This window comes from Xenopus laevis, chromosome 7L (assembly GCF_017654675.1).
Source record: "Xenopus laevis strain J_2021 chromosome 7L, Xenopus_laevis_v10.1, whole genome shotgun sequence".
In the NCBI taxonomy this organism is placed as follows: Eukaryota; Metazoa; Chordata; class Amphibia; order Anura; family Pipidae; genus Xenopus; species Xenopus laevis.
This window is the reverse complement of record NC_054383.1, coordinates 124,234,618-124,250,570: the sequence shown is the minus strand read 5'-3', so window position 1 is coordinate 124,250,570 and position 15,953 is coordinate 124,234,618. Positions and strand designations below refer to the sequence as shown.

Sequence of the window (15,953 nt, the reverse complement as noted above, 5' to 3'; positions counted from 1 at the left end):
CTATGGACCTCTAGTTCACTTGTATGGTAGCAGGTTATTATTGTTGAAGTCCTAAAACACGTTGGCATGCTGTGGGCTATAACAAACTCTTTGAAGGTCTCATTGGGAAAACCCTGTTTTCTATGATTGCTAGAGGCACTGATTGATTTGAATGCATGTAGTAAGCACTATGGTAGCTCCTACAGAATACTCATTCACAAATGCAAAATATTCTTAGCTTTAAGTGAAGATTTGTTTGCTTAGGGATAAACAGTGGTGCAGTTGCAGCTGAGATATCTATAGGGTCAACATGCATGGCAAAAGGGAAAAAAAGGGCTGAGAATATATTAAAGAAAAGTCCTTGACAAGTATGGGATAGGAATAACTGGCTTTCATTTCTGGGTGTGACTGGTCCTTTAAGCGGCTGTGCACAGTAATGGCTGAAGCCCCATGAGTGAGACATTAGCAGAGAGATGCTACAGAAGCCGTCAGGTTGCACGCAGCATCTCTGCATCTCCAGTCTGGGCTGATCTGCTCCTCCTCCTCTTCCTCCACCACCAACACCACCGTGGGGAACTCGTGGGCATGTGACTTTGGCTGTTAAGATGGCAGCTCTGTCTGAGCCTCTAGGACTGGAGAGAGGTAAGATAATGCATGTGGCACTGCAGAGCTGGCAGGGAGTCCTCGTGCCGCAGCCAAGACGAGCCAAAGGGAGGGTGAAGAGGGATGGAAATATTTTACTTTCTTCCTCTCACTGTCATCAGAGATATCTGCAGCATATCCTTCCCTCTCACTATCATTGCCATCACATCTGCCTCATCCTTCCGGGCTTATTAGCCACTGGCTACCACTGAGCACCATGACTCCCTCTTGCACCTCCTCTGATTATCTTGACATTTCACATTTCCTATTCCCTGACAATCCCTTACATTTCCCCGGGTACATTTCCTCACATGACCTCCTTCTGCACATGTTGCATTACGGCTCCTATTAACTGTTCTTTTGTAGGATCAATTGCCTGTGTTAGGCTAATCCTGTGAGATAGGTAACGGTTACATTGTCCTGCTTGGAGAAACCGGACATCCACAAGTGTGATGTCCTGGTAGTGAGACTTCTGTGCAACACCACAAAGGTTCATTGTCATCCAGTCATCATGTCATCTAGTGAAGATGGATAACAGTTACTATATCCAACCTCGTATGTTATTTATAGTGAGGATAATAATAGTCTCTGGGAGGGGAATGTGACTGTGGGATAGCAGGTATAGTAGGGAGAGATGGTGCCTATAGTAACAGTGGGATAATAGTCTCTGGGAAGGGAGTGTGACTGTGGGATAGCAGGTATAGTAGGGAGAGATGGTGCCTATAGTAACAGTGGGATAATAGTCTCTGGGAAGGGAGTGTGACTGTGGGATAGCAGATATAGTAGGGAGAGATGGTGCCTATAGTAACAGTGGATAATAGTCTCTGGGAAGGGAGTGTGACTGTGGGATAGCAGGTATAGTAGGGAGAGATGGTGCCTATAGTAACAGTGGATAATAGTCTCTGGGAAGGGAGTGTGACTGTGGGATAGCAGGTATAGTAGGGAGAGATGGTGTCTATAGTAACAGTGGATAATAGTCTCTGGGAAGGGAGTGTGACTGTAGGATAGCAGGTATAGTAGGGAGAGATGGTGCCTATAGTAACAGTGGGATAATAGTCTCTGGGAAGGGAGTGTGACTGTAGGATAGCAGGTATAGTAGGGAGAGATGGTGCCTATAGTAATAGTGGGATAATAGTCTCTGGGAAGGGAGTGTGACTGTGGGATAGCAGGTATAGTAGGGAGAGATGGTGCCTATAGTAACAGTGGATAATAGTCTCTGGGAAGGGAGTGTGACTGTGGGATAGCAGGTATAGTAGGGAGAGAAGATGCCTATAGTAACAGTGGGATAATAGTCTCTGGGAAGGGAGTGTGACTGTGGGATAGCAGGTATAGTAGGGAGAGATGATGCCTATGGGAACAGTGGATAATAGTCTCTGGGAAGGGAGTGTGACTGTGGGATAGCAGGTATAGTAGGGAGAGATGGTGCCTATAGTAACAGTGGGTAATAGTCTCTGGGAAGGGAGTGTGACTGTGGGATAGCAGGTATAGTAGGGAGAGATGGTACCTATAGTAACAGTGGGATAATAGTTTCTGGGAAGGGAGTGTGACTGTGGGATAGCAGGTATAGTAGGGAGAGATGGTGCCTATAGTAACAATGGATAATAGTCTCTGGGAAGGGAGTGTGACTGTGGGATAGCAGGTATAGTAGGGAGAGATGGTGCCTATAGTAACAGTAGATAATAGTCTCTGGGAAGGGAGTGTGACTGTGGGATAGCAGGTATAGTAGGGAGAGATGGTGCCTATAGTAACAGTGGGATAACAGTCTCTGGGAAGGGAGTGTGACTGTGGGATAGCAGGTATAGTAGGGAGAGATGGTGCCTATAGTAAAGCTCCCTTCTTGCCGAAAGACCGATTTTAGGGAAGTCCGACCATATAGCGGTATATATATATATATATAAAGTTCTGTGGAAATAGGAGTCCAACAAACTCATAGGGCAATGCTTGCGGGGAAACAAGTCTCACATTTGAAGCTCCGATTTGTACGGCCACTAGATGGCGTTCCTTCCCAAAGCATTATATCAGTAACACTATATGGAGCAAAGAAACTGACCACAATTTTTATCATTTATTGAGTTTGAATATACACGGCAGCACTTTATACAAATTATAAGTCATTTATGTCCAAAAGTGTAGTGAGAAAATTGCAATATTGGGCACAATCACCAGAGGTGTAACATGCAGACGCTGCCCCTCTGCAAAAAAATGTTCGGAAGGGCACACACCTACCCTTCATCCTCCCTACCTACCCCTACCTTACACACTTGTATGCCTCAGTTCGCACAAATTTCAACAGACTCCGTGGTCTTTGTCCCCCCTCTCCTCCAGGGTCTGCTGCCTCTATAGTTACACCACTGACAATCACCATGTTTTTAACCAAAATTCCTGCAGTTGCAAGGGGGCATTGCGCCTGATACAATTAAAAGTTGGACGCAATTGCACAGAAGACCACCTGCCATCATTTCCCGTGTTCCGGTGGTACAAGGTCTCATCTCCAGGGTTCAATAGACACTTACCTCCCAACATTTGAAAGTTGGAAAGAGGGACAAAAAGATCTGCCGCACGTAGAGTGGCGAACATTTGTGACCACGCCCATGTTGTGGCCACACTCCTTAATTACCACGTTCCATTTTACAAAACTCGGTAGGTTATGTTTGAAATGTTTCAACACATTTGTGGGGGGTTTACCGTCATGTTTTATGTGTTATTACAGTTTTGCTAATAAAGGTGATGTTGCCCTTTAAGATGTAAAGTCTTAGTTCTCCCAAGAGGCCTGCTTATCTTATTAGTTGCAATTGTATCAAAAAGCAAGCACTGAGTTTTCTGGCCAAAAGCCTCTTATTTAATTAGAAAAACATTGTATATTTTTCTGGCGTCAGTGCAGGAGATCAAAGAGTAACTTTTAATAAAACCTGGGCTGAGCTCTCAAAATTGGGACTGTCCCACAAAAAACGTGACAGTTTGGAGGTATGACAGTGCAGTTGTGCCTAAAGAATGGGAGGCAGGCCTCTCTCATCTAACACCAGAAATGACAGCAGGCAAATGTCCCCGCAATTGCAGACGATTTGCTACAAATTGTGCACACGGTTATTATTATTTATGCCAAATTTGATGCAATTGCATCAGGAATAGTGCAAATGAGTCAGTGTAACACCCAGGCCCGGATTTGTGGAAAGGCCACCAAGGCCTGGGCTTAGGGCGGCAGGATTTAAAGGAGAAGGAAACCCAGTTGGCGCAAAAACCCTCGCCCCCTCTCCTGTGTTGCTTCCCCTCCCTCCTCCCCCCTGGCCTACCTGTCCCACTGGGCAAATGCCCCTAACTTGTTACTTACCCTTCTGCGCAGGTCCAGTCTACGGAGTTCACCGATGCCATCTTCCTCCAAGCGATCTTCTTCCTGCTTTGACCGGCGTTTTGGCTCATGCGCAGTAGGAGCATTTCGCCGGTACGGATCTACTGCGCATGTGCCAAAAGTCACGAAGTTTTCAGATTTGTGACTTTTGGCGCATGTGCAGTAGATCGTACCGGCGAAATGCTCCTACTGCGCATGCTCCGGGCAAAGCAGGAAAAAGATCGCTTGGAAGAAGATGGCGACGGTGAATTCCGTAGACTGGACCTGCGCAGAAGGGTAAGTAACAAGTTAGGGGCATTTGCCCAGCGGGACAGGTAGGCCAGGGGGGAGGAGGGAGGGGAAGCAACACAGGGGAGGGGGGGAGGGTTTTTGCGCCGACTGGGTTTCCTTCTCCTTTAAGGGGGGCAGCATACTGCCCAACCACACCCACATTGGTTCAAAAACACTAGGGATGCGCTGGAGATACAATCATTTTTTAAATTCCCATGCAGCAAACCCCATTGCTCCAGTCCAGATGATGAAAATTTGCAAGAATAAAGGGGAGGGGACAGGGGCGACGAACGGCAGTGGGCCTAGTGGCGCCACTATGTAAATCCGGCCCTGGTAACACCCAATTTTGACATAAATGTTGCATTGTGGGAAAAAATGGTGATTGTGCTTAAAATTGCTCTTTGCTTGCTGCACTTGCGGGTGTAAATGAAATGACCCCTCTAATCTTTGCTGCAAATCTACATAAAGCAGCGATTAGAACAAGATCAATAATCAGTTTTCAGAAAGAAGTGAACAAATGACGGTTTTGTACCTTCTAGATGTTTCCCGTGCCATTGAGCTGCTGGAGAGGTTACAGCGCAGCGGAGAGGTGCCGCCTCAGAAACTGCAGGCCTTGCAGCGTGTCTTGCAAAGCAAATTCTGCTCAGCAGTACGTGAGGTCAGTTTCCCCTTTAAAATCTGTGTGAAATAAAAATCCTACAACAGAGTGCAGCGCTGCAAAGTAGTATTGTTGTATGTTAGCAACTCCTGGACTGGATCTGTTTTCCATGGCCACAAAGGAGAATCATAGAACCCTCTGCCAATGCAGGAAAGCTGGGTGTTGTAGTTTAACAAGGTCCTGTTGGAAACCTTCTAACATACCTGTAAGTTGAAGCGAAAAAAACATTATTGGTTACATATTCATTTGTACTATTACCATATGTTATTAAAGGGGAAATGAAAATTCAATATAAGCTTCAGCATACTGAAATAAAATCTTTAAAAATACAATCAATTAAATATTTTGAATTGTTTCTGAAATAATCAGGTTTATCTTCACTATCCCTCTCTCAGCATCTGTTTCTCTTCATTCTGTCTTCATGCAACAGTTGGGTGTCAGATATTAATTGACAGTTAGATCCAATATATCTTATAGGGGGGCTCCTTTTGCCTACAACATCTATAGAGCTCACTCAACTGATTCCAGTACAAACAAAATCTAACAAAATAACTGCCTTTTGCACAAATCCTGCATGTAGAGAGACATTGTGTCTGGTGAGTTTAATAGAGTGAGCTCTAATACATCTTCTAGACAAAATGAGCCTCCCTATAAAATATATTGGATCTAACTGTCAATGAATATCTGACACCCAACTGCTGCATGAAGACAGAATGAAGAGAAACAGATGCTGAGAGAGGAATAGTGAAGATAAACTTGATTATTTCAAAAACAGTACAGAATATTTAATTGATTGTATTCAGAAAGTTTCTTATTTCAGTATGCGGAAGCTTAGATTACATTTAATTTTCACAATAGTTCCCCTTTAAATGTTACACATTATCGGGCCCAGACTGGGGCACGGGGCACATTCCCTTTCTGCCATCCAGCTAGCCTGTTAAATATGGCACCAGGCACAAAAATACTTTTGGTGCAGAAAAGCAGTCACCCAATATCACCTCTGATTCTGCAGTTCGCTGAAATGCAAAACTGGAAAAATGAACTGCTGTGAATCTATACGGATCTACAGAACTGTCACAGTGTTCTAAAGTTGTTATTAGACCATAACGGATGGTAGCCAGGTGCCCTTTGCTATGTGCCCAAGGTCAGATGCATAGTCTGCTCGGCTGCAAACTCAGCAGGGATCACTGCTTCTTCCCATACCATTAGCCGGGGCTCGTAGTGACTCCTACAGATATGGAGTGTCTCAGGCAACACTTGGGTGCACCCTCAGCACTTATTACAAAAATGTGATACTCTGATTAAATGAGCTCTATTAACGCAAGACAGTCATGGAACGTTGAGGTACCCCAAGAGAATCATTTTGTGAAACCTTCGAGAAGCAGTGAGTCACAGTTGCACCCTTTAGGCATGACTGTTATTATTATATTTCTGTACAAGAGTTCTTTCATTCCATCTGATTCCCAGCATTCACCTTGCAGGTCTATCAGCAGTTGTATGACACTCTGGATATCCCAGGGAGTGCTGAAATAAGGGCTCACGCCACTGCTAAGGTAAGAATGGTATTTAAATATGGAGCCATGTGATTATGAACCCATAGTTCAATCTCAACTAAGGGAGTAACCCTTCAGCTGTTGTTGATCTAAGATTCCCGGCATCCCCTACCAACTGTTTGTGAATCCTGCCCATCCCATTAGCTTCTGGTGAGGCTCTGGTGAGAATTGGGAGTTGTATGAATACAAAGGAACATCTCAGCAAGCTTACCATGTGAACGGATATTTGTCCCATTTGTCAACTGAAGCATTGGGTCAAATTCATATATTTACTCTCCTGTTCGTCATCATAGGCCCCTGAGATACTACTATACTACTACTAGCAACTCGCATCAATCCCAAGTCCAACAGCATCTGGGGAATCAAGAATATTAAGGCCATGTCCAGTGTCGGACTGGCCCACCACGATACCAGGAAAACTCCAGGTCGGCCCAGGTGTCAGTGGGCCTCTTGCTTCAAATCATTTGGCCTATTTCATGGTCATTCCCTATTTCTTTATGGGAGGCTTAATGATAGAATAATAGTATGTAGAGAAAAGAGACTAGGAAAATAAAGAGGTTGAGTGAGAAGAGAAGATATAATAGTTTGGAATGTGGGCCCTCAAACTAAGTTTTTCTGGTGGTCCCCTGGCTTCCCAGTCCTACACTGGCCATGTCCCCAGGCCCAACCAAACCATGGCCAGTTACACCAAGACATGCCACCCATCCAGACATTGGGCTGTGCAGTATTTGCACTCAAGGCAATATAATTCAGCCAGAAACCTCTTCTCTATCTCCCCCATGTCCCCCTGCGGTGCTCACTCCCTGCCGAATGCTCAGTCACTTGAGAACTCAACAATCCCCTGATCCCCACACGCACCCTCTACTCTACATTTAGTCTCCACCACTGCACCTGCTCCCTCACAAATTCACAACAACCTCTAGTCCTACAATGGTCGCCTGTCTCTTGAACCTCTTACACCATAGAGAGCCAAATCTGCTGCCTACCCCTAGTTCCCTGATCTGGTCTTTGATCCGGGACTGTTCCCTCTAAATACATTAAACATGAATGTACACCATAAGTATGTGGACACTAGAGATATTTGGATCTAAATGCCCTGTGAGTGGGTTGTGGGCAGGTGGTGGGCCCCACTTTCTACCAGCCCAGCTCTTCCAGTCTTTCCTGTGCTGTTTCAACAGCCACTACATCATGAAATTTAAATTTTGGTGATACTTTTTATTGGCTAACTGAATAAGTCAAAATGTCAAGCTTTTATAGCACCCAGGCCGCTTCGTCAGGCAAAATATAAATGAAAGCTGGAAAGGCACATCATATAAACTGTTCGATCACTGAATAATGGTTTATGGACAATACATTACAAAGTTACAGAGATAACCTATAGAGATAATAAAAGTAATTAGGGTGGGTTGTAAATAGTCAAGGGGTCTGGATTCAGTCGAGCACTTTAGCTTTAGCCATGGAGGCAAACACTAGTACAGTCAGCACCTTGTTGTGAGGTGAAGTCAACCTAAGGAAAATGTAATATAAGCTTCCTCATACTGAAGTAAGAAACTTTCGAAATACAGTCAGTTACAAATTCTGCATTCTTTCTGAAATAATCAAGTTTGTATTCACTATTCCTCTCTCAGCATCTGTTTCTCTTAATTCTGTCTTCATGCAGCAGTTGGGTGTCAGATGAATGATCCAATATATCTTATATATCTTATATCTATGTATCCTAAATCTTATAGGGGGGCTTCCTTTCCTAGCAGATGTATTAGAGCTCACTCAAATTACTGATTCCAGTACAAACAAAATCTAACAAAATGCAATAACCGCCTTTTGCACAAATTCTGCATGTAGAGAGACATGATGTCTGGTGATTTTAATAGAGTGAGCTCTAATACATCTTCTAGGCAAAAGGAGCCCCCCTATTAGATATATTGGACCATTTATCTGAAACCCAACTCCTTAATGAAGAGAAACAGATGCTGAGAGAGGAATAGTGAATATACAGAATATTTAATTGATTGTATTTAGAAAGTTTCTTATTTCAGTGTAATGAAGCTTATATTACATTTTCATTTTCGCGATAGTTCCCCCTTAACTGTGTTTTTTTTTAGGTGTCATATCCCTTAGTTAAAGTCATATCTTGACATACAACTCCTGTCTCTGTTCAGGCCACATTCTAGGGTGTTAAACTGCTGCAGCAGAAAAATACCCCATGTACAAAGTAAGGGCAAGACATATTTCTGACTTATTATAAATACTGTACTCCTCAGAACTCATATTTAATCGAAAATGAAAATCTGGAGATAAACTAAAAGGTAAAGCTTTTCTCGGGACTCTGAATTGGACCCGTGATATGATGTAAACAAAATCTACAGAGGAATAATCAGAATATTAAACAGTGTAGATGTAGGGTTGTGTGGCAAAGAAAGAAGCTTTAGAAATATATTTACACCAACCTAACCTATTGCAAAGTCAGTCGCAAATCTCCCAGAAAACAGGAGCAGCTGTCGCTGAACTAAACTTGCTGCACATATGATACTTGGATATATGTTTTCCTGAAATTCCTATCATTGAAATAAGATCTGGAAGCTTCTCAAGGAGGCCTTGCTGGGGGGGTCGATATGATGAACACGCTGACATTTATGAAGGAGCCAACGAGTGTTGGCATTGAGGTTGATTGATTCTATATTACCTATAAAAAACCTTCGTCATTTATAATATTTTGTAATAGGCCTGTAGCTGTCTTGTATTGATACTAAGCTATGTGGTCATATTGAGTAATTTCATGGCATAACAACAATTTCCTTAGAGATTTTAAAGCTGTCCATAATCATTGAGATCATTGAGATCTGAAGGATTTGCTGATTTCTGCCCGATTTAGCCACCCATGCCATTGGCCAGATTTAGTTGATCCAGTCTCTGGCCCAGGGACCAATGGTAGGATCAAGCTGCAGGACTACATAGACATGTTGGAAACTATAGAAAATTCGGGAAATTTTAGAAGTCAGTTAGGGACCCCATACACAAGTGAATCAGGACCCAAGCCTGTACTACTTGACCCAGCACCCTGCCTGTTGGTCCACCATCCACTTACATCCTTTTCTCCAGCTCTTGGAGTGTTCACCACTTACCAGCAGGCCCCCCCGCTTCTCACTCCCCATGACTCTCCCCTTGCTTCAAAATTTTTTTATTTAAAACCTGGCCGGCCAGGAACCCAACATATAACAATATAAATACATAAAAAATGTTCAAAATGATTCAGGTAGGTGGTCACTTAAAATCACAGTAATAGTTATTTTCCAAATCTCCTAGGTTTTATTGAATGATTCCCTAGTCTTGCAACAACAATTATGTAGAGCAAAACTGATGTGAGTTACAGTTCTCCAATTTGGGAGTATTGCGGTGTGAGTTATAGTTCTCCAATTTGATAATCAAGTAAGAGGTAATTTTTCCAAGTGGGTTGTCAGGCTAATTATGTGGATATACATGTAGAGAAGGTTACAGAAGGGTTCATTGGGGCCTCCCCCCACACCCCTCTATTTCCAGCTACCTGTGCCCCCCAATAATGGACTGATCTCACCAGATCCTGCATTCCCGTCCTTTCTCAAGGGTACAGTTGGGCCGGTCACTTGGTGACAGGTCGCTTAGAGCTGAATCCAATAGATTTTTTGTGATGTCTCCACTTTACAAATAACTCTTTCCAAAAATCCAAGATGGCGTCCGATGTGTCTCAGCACGTGCGTTCCACTGCGAAACGCAAACCTCCGAACTTGCTCACAACAAATCTCAGTAATTTACCGATTTTCATGGTTTCACGATTCACGGAGTCCCGGTATATTGCGTATTTTCACAATTTCACGATTCTCCAAAAATATAATTTCAATCTTAGGAGTGACACACCACCTAGAGACAGCGACGTGTTTCGCCTATACAAGGCTTTATCAAGCAGTTGCTTATTGTTGTTATATGTTGGGTTCCTGGCCGGCCAGGTTTTAAATGAAAATTTTTTAAAGCAAAATAATATTCTTATACATTCAGATTAATTTGGTCTCCATATACACCTTTAATTAGTTTATTACTGATTTGTTATCCTCAAAAGGACCTTGGGGGTTTAAGGTGTGTTCCAGATCAATTAAACAGACTTCTCCTTAATGCCATATTACCTATATTAATTCTTTCCCCTGGCTTCCCCTCCAATTGTGCCCCCTCCCATAGTACCTAAGGCATGTACCTCTGCTCTTGCCAATAGTTCCAGCCTTGGCCTCCACAATTTTAAAACTCCTAGAGAACTAGGAAACAAAATAATGTCAATTACAAAAGTGCTTCTGAGCCGTTTCACATTCTTTTTGATGGTCTACATTTCTGTTAAGTTATCACTATATAAACGCAAAATATCTTTTAGTTAGAGTTTAGTTTGGTTTGGTCTCCAAACTGTTGACTTATCCACCCTAGGGGGACCTGGAGCCATAGGTAGTTGGGCAACCTAAAGAGAGTTAGGAGAATGTCTGTTATAGATATACTTGAAGCCAAGCTTGAAGGCCATTTAGGATCCAATTTGGGGTGGGTATGGTGGGAATTATTGGAACTATGACTGAATGGTGAAGGCATCAAACATTTCATGTACTTTTAATCTTGTTATGAGCAAATGCGGGGGCAGACCAAATGTGAGATCTCAAAGGGGGGCTTAAAGGAGTGGTTCATCTTTAAGTTAATTTTTAGTATGATAAAGAATGGCCCATTTTAAGCAACTTTCCATTTGGTCATCATTGTTTATTTTTTATAGCTTTTTAATTATTTTCTTTCTTCTTCCGACTCTTTTCAGCTTTCAAAATGGGGGTCACTGACCCCCATCTAAAAACAAATGCTCTGTAAAGGCCCCCATACACGGGCGATAAAAGCTGATTGCAGAAATTGCAAACTGGTGAGCTGCTGAATAAAAAGCTAAATAACCCAGAAACTACAAATAATAAAAAATGAAAACCAATTACAAATTGTCTCAGAATATCATTCTCTACATCGTAGTAAAAGTTAATTTAGAGGTGAACAACTCTTTTAACGATGTTCAACCTACCACCCCAACGGTTGTTAAACTCCATGTATCAGGTTAGGGCATGTTTCTTCAGAAAGGGATTATCCTGCCAACATTCTTCTAAACTATATTTGCAGCAATGCACAACGTGTAAAGGTACTTTTTTCAAAGATGAATTCCATAATTTGCCCTTGAGATGTTTTTCGTTAATTCATATTATTTTCAGGCTACCGTGGCAGCTTTTGCAGCAAGTGAAGGACACGCACACCCTAGAGTTGTTGAGCTCCCTAAAACTGATGAAGGGCTGGGATTTAACATCATGGGAGGAAAAGAGCAGAATTCCCCCATTTACATCTCTCGAATTATCCCTGGTGGGGTGGCAGATCGTCATGGAGGACTCAAACGTGGGGACCAGCTCCTTTCTGTTAACGGGGTGGTGAGTAATTTATGGAACTTTATGTTTCTAAATAGAAGAACATCCTGCAGAAGACCATGATATAACCTCAGCTTGTCGTATATACTTAGCTTTCCCCTTTGTTGCAGACCACCCCTTAGAAACCCTACACAAATATTTTATAGTAATTATAAGGGCAGAACATTCTGTGCATAGAACCACAGTAGACATTGCAAAATGATTCCATCGAGCTCTCTAACACACACAATTGTTCACTGTTCTGCGTCTCTCTTGTAGATTTCAGGAAACCATTCTTTGATAATTATTTAGAGATTTCTTCTCTGCAGAGTGTTGAAGGAGAGCAGCATGAAAAGGCAGTGGAGCTCCTGAAAGCTGCACAAGGGACGGTGAAGCTCGTGGTGCGTTATACTCCAAAAGTTCTGGAGGAGATGGAGGCCAGATTTGAGAAGATGAGGACAGCTCGGCGCCGCCAGCAACAGAACAGCTACACGTAAGGGAAATTTGATCTTTTTCATCTGGACTAGGCTGGGTCTTGAAATTAAGTGTCACAAACATTTACTTTCAGTGGAAATGACAAGTATAGGCTTGCCTTAAAGGACAAGTAAACTTTTAAAATAAGTAAATGTAAAACAGATAAGGTGATAATCTGACTTTATTACACTCCCTTTACCACATTTATTAGAACTGTACATAAAGATTTTCCAGTGTTCTTAGCCTCCATTCATTAGGTACCCATTCATTAGGTAATGAATGGAGGCTTAGGACACTGGAAAATCTTTATGTACAGTTCTAATAAATGTGTAATAAAGTCAGAATGGTCTCAAAACAGAAACCAAGGGATTCAAATGAGGTGCTGGATTAAAAGAAAAGCAAAATGATGGATATAATGGACCTCAATATGGGATTGGACCAAGGATTAAATTTCAATAGACCTTGCGATCCCCCTTGTTTGGTAGGGAGAAGATTTCTTCTGGATTTAATTAGGCTGGTCCACTTGTTGGCTTGAGGGCCAATGCCTGAATCATACTGCAGCCCGACAGAGCTAGTTTAGGTCAGATATCAATTGGACAGGCTATTGGGTGGACCCCATACATAGGCCAATAACCTGCCAGTTTATATTAGCCTGTGTATGGGCAGTTTTTGACTGGTGACATATCAGTAAATTGGGATTGTAGGAACAATAGGAGTTGGTTTGAGACGAGAGAAGGGGAGGCAGTGAGCAGTGTTGGACTGGCCCACTGGGATACCAGGAAAACTCCCGGTGGGCCCTGGTGTCAGTGGGCCCTTGTGCTGCTAAACATTTGGCCTATTTCATGGTCATTACCGATTTCTATGAGACTAATTAGATGAAATAATAGGTTATAGTATGTATAACTAAAAGAGACTAGGAGAATAGAGGTTGAGTGAGGAGAGGAAGAATAATATTACTGAGAGTGGGCCCCTGGCAGAGCCGGGCCAGGCGCCCTAGGCAATAGCGGCGCCGGCGCGAATCTGCGCATGCGCAAATCTACGCTCGCGTGCACATGCACGAATCTGCACTCGCGTGCGCATGCGCCAAGCTGTGCTCACGTGCGCATGCGCAGAAGCGAAAAAGACGCGATAATAACCAGACAGTCGGGCAGAGAAGGGAACCGGACTTGGGGTAGGCGACAGAGGAGGTACATGCCTGGCGCCCCCCCAGCTTTGCGCCCTAGGCACGTGCCTACTCTGCCTACCCCTAGTTCCGGCCCTGGCCCCGGGTCTAAGGTTTTTGGGTGGGCCCCTGGTGTTCCTGTCCGACACTGTAGTAGAGAAAACATATCCTTTAAACGGTCAGTGTAGAATTCTGCTTACTATAGGGGAATCCTTGTGCCGGCATGGATTTACGGTATCTCTATACTGGTTATGAGAAGGATGCTGAAAGATACTGTAGACTGCATTTTTAGGGCTTGTTGGCGGCATCAGTGCACTAGAAACGTAATCTCAGTCCTGACACACCCAGGCTGAGCATGTTCCTTATAATTTCTGCATCTCGTTTCTGTTTTGCAGTTCCCTTGAATCTCGAGGTTGAGCGTCACTCGCCCTGGATGGAACCATCTTCTTTGTATTTACCGACGCGACTTTACCGATCTCTGATCTGTGTACAGTATTTATTCCAGCTGTGTTTATACATAGAGTTGTCTTGGTGTGACATCCAATATGTGAGCAGGTTTATAAGCACAGGCCGCTGTACATAAGCTTGGTCGTGGTTTTGTACTGTACTTATTTTGTGTGTCTCAGCAACTATACAGAAGATATTACGCTGTGGGTGTTTATGCACAAAATACTCTGTTCGCACTTAGGATCTTGTCCTTTTCTCTGTACACTGGGTCATTTTAAGCATTTTGACACTCAAGCTGGGTCAAAGGGTGACAAAACACTCAGAATCGATCCCCATGTTGGATCCCCATGTGGTCAGGTGATTCTCATAGGAATGAATGGGGAGCAATTCCAAGCTATAAGAAATGCCATGTGTCCCATTACTCTTAAGAAAGACAAAAAAAACATCCCTAATATTTAGATTCATCTTAAAACAAAATATTGTTTGTGCCTTTAAATTCTGTGAAATACATTTGTTTACATTGATTTTATGCTTTAATACTGTCTCGGGATTCCCATTTGTGGAACTCCTGGTGGCAGCTATAGACAAGTGTGATATTGTATATAATGAAGAAGCAAGCAGCCCTGCTCAGCTCTGAACGTAACTGTCACCTCCCACATTCAGTAAGATCATATCTTTAGGTACAACTGGGACAGTGTCGGACTGGGACACCAGGGGCCCACCATAAACCCTTAGACCAGGGGCCCACCCAAAAACCTTTAGACCAGGGGCCCACTCTGAGTATTATTTTCTTCCTCTCCTCACTCAACCTCTATTCTCCTATTCTCTTTTCTTTACATACTATAACATATTATTCCATCTATTTAGCCTCTTTATTCTTATAGAGATATGCAATGACCATGAAATAGGCCAAATTTTTAGAAGCAGGAGGGCCCACTGACACCTGGGCCCACCAGGAGTTTTCCTGGTATCCCGGTGGGCCAGTCCGACACTGAACTGGGAGCAAAATGTCCTGTGCCATTACAGAAAGAGCTCCACCTCTGAGCCGGCACAGAACCTTAAACAAAAAGTAAAAAAAAACTATTCCCATTTCAGTCTGATCAGTTTTGATTAATTCCCACCATAGACACCATCTCTCCCTACTATACCTGCTATCCCACAGTCACACTCCCTTCCCAGAGACTATTATCCACTGTTACTATAGGTACCATCTCTCCCTACTATACCTGCTATCCCACAGTCACACTCCCTTCCCAGAGACTATTATCCACTGTTACTATAGGCACCATCTCTCCCTACTATACCTGCTATCCCACAGTCACACTCCCTTCCCAGAGACTATTATCCACTGTTACTATAGGCACCATCTCTCCCTACTATACCTGCTATCCCACAGTCACACTCCCTTCCCAGAGACTATTATCCACTGTTACTATAGGCACCATCTCTCCCTACTATACCTGCTATCCCACAGTCACACTCCCTTCCCAGAGACTATTATCCCACTGTTACTATAGGCACCATCTCTCCCTACTATACCTGCTATCCCACAGTCACACTCCCTTCCCAGAGACTATTATCCACTGTTACTATAGGCACCATCTCTCCCTACTATACCTGCTATCCCACAGTCACACTCCCTTCCCAGAGACTATTATCCACTGTTACTATAGGCACCATCTCTCCCTACTATACCTGCTATCCCACAGTCACACTCCCTTCCCAGAGACTATTATCCCACTGTTACTATAGGCACCATTTCTCCCTACTATACCTGCTATCCCACAGTCACACTCCCTTCCCAGAGACTATTATCCCACTGTTACTATAGACACCATCTCTCCCTACTATACCTGCTATCCCACAGTCACACTCCCTTCCCAGAGATTATTATCCACTGTTACTATAGGCACCATTTCTCCCTACTATACCTGCTATCCCACAGTCAGTTATTAGTTAATTCTGTGCTATTACCTCCACTGCTGCTAGA

General features: G+C 43.3%; 1 protein-coding gene across 2 annotated transcripts; it reads left to right on the top strand.

Moving 5' to 3' along the window:
• The first annotated feature begins 390 nt into the window (after positions 1 to 390).
• lin7b.L (lin-7 homolog C L homeolog) lies at positions 391 to 14,209 on the top strand. 2 transcript variants are annotated; one of them, XM_018226720.2, is made up of 6 exons: positions 391 to 621; positions 4,777 to 4,895; positions 6,377 to 6,448; positions 11,695 to 11,904; positions 12,210 to 12,373; positions 13,912 to 14,209. In XM_018226720.2, exons 1-6 carry the CDS (start codon positions 585 to 587, stop codon positions 13,931 to 13,933), a joined length of 624 nt encoding a protein of 207 aa, XP_018082209.1. In that variant the 5' UTR covers positions 391 to 584; the 3' UTR covers positions 13,934 to 14,209. The 2 variants fall into 2 exon arrangements, with proteins under 2 accessions (XP_018082209.1, XP_041425595.1); XM_041569661.1 differs by lacking the exon at positions 391 to 621 and adding an exon at positions 3,166 to 3,261.
• The last annotated feature ends 1,744 nt before the right edge of the window (positions 14,210 to 15,953 follow it).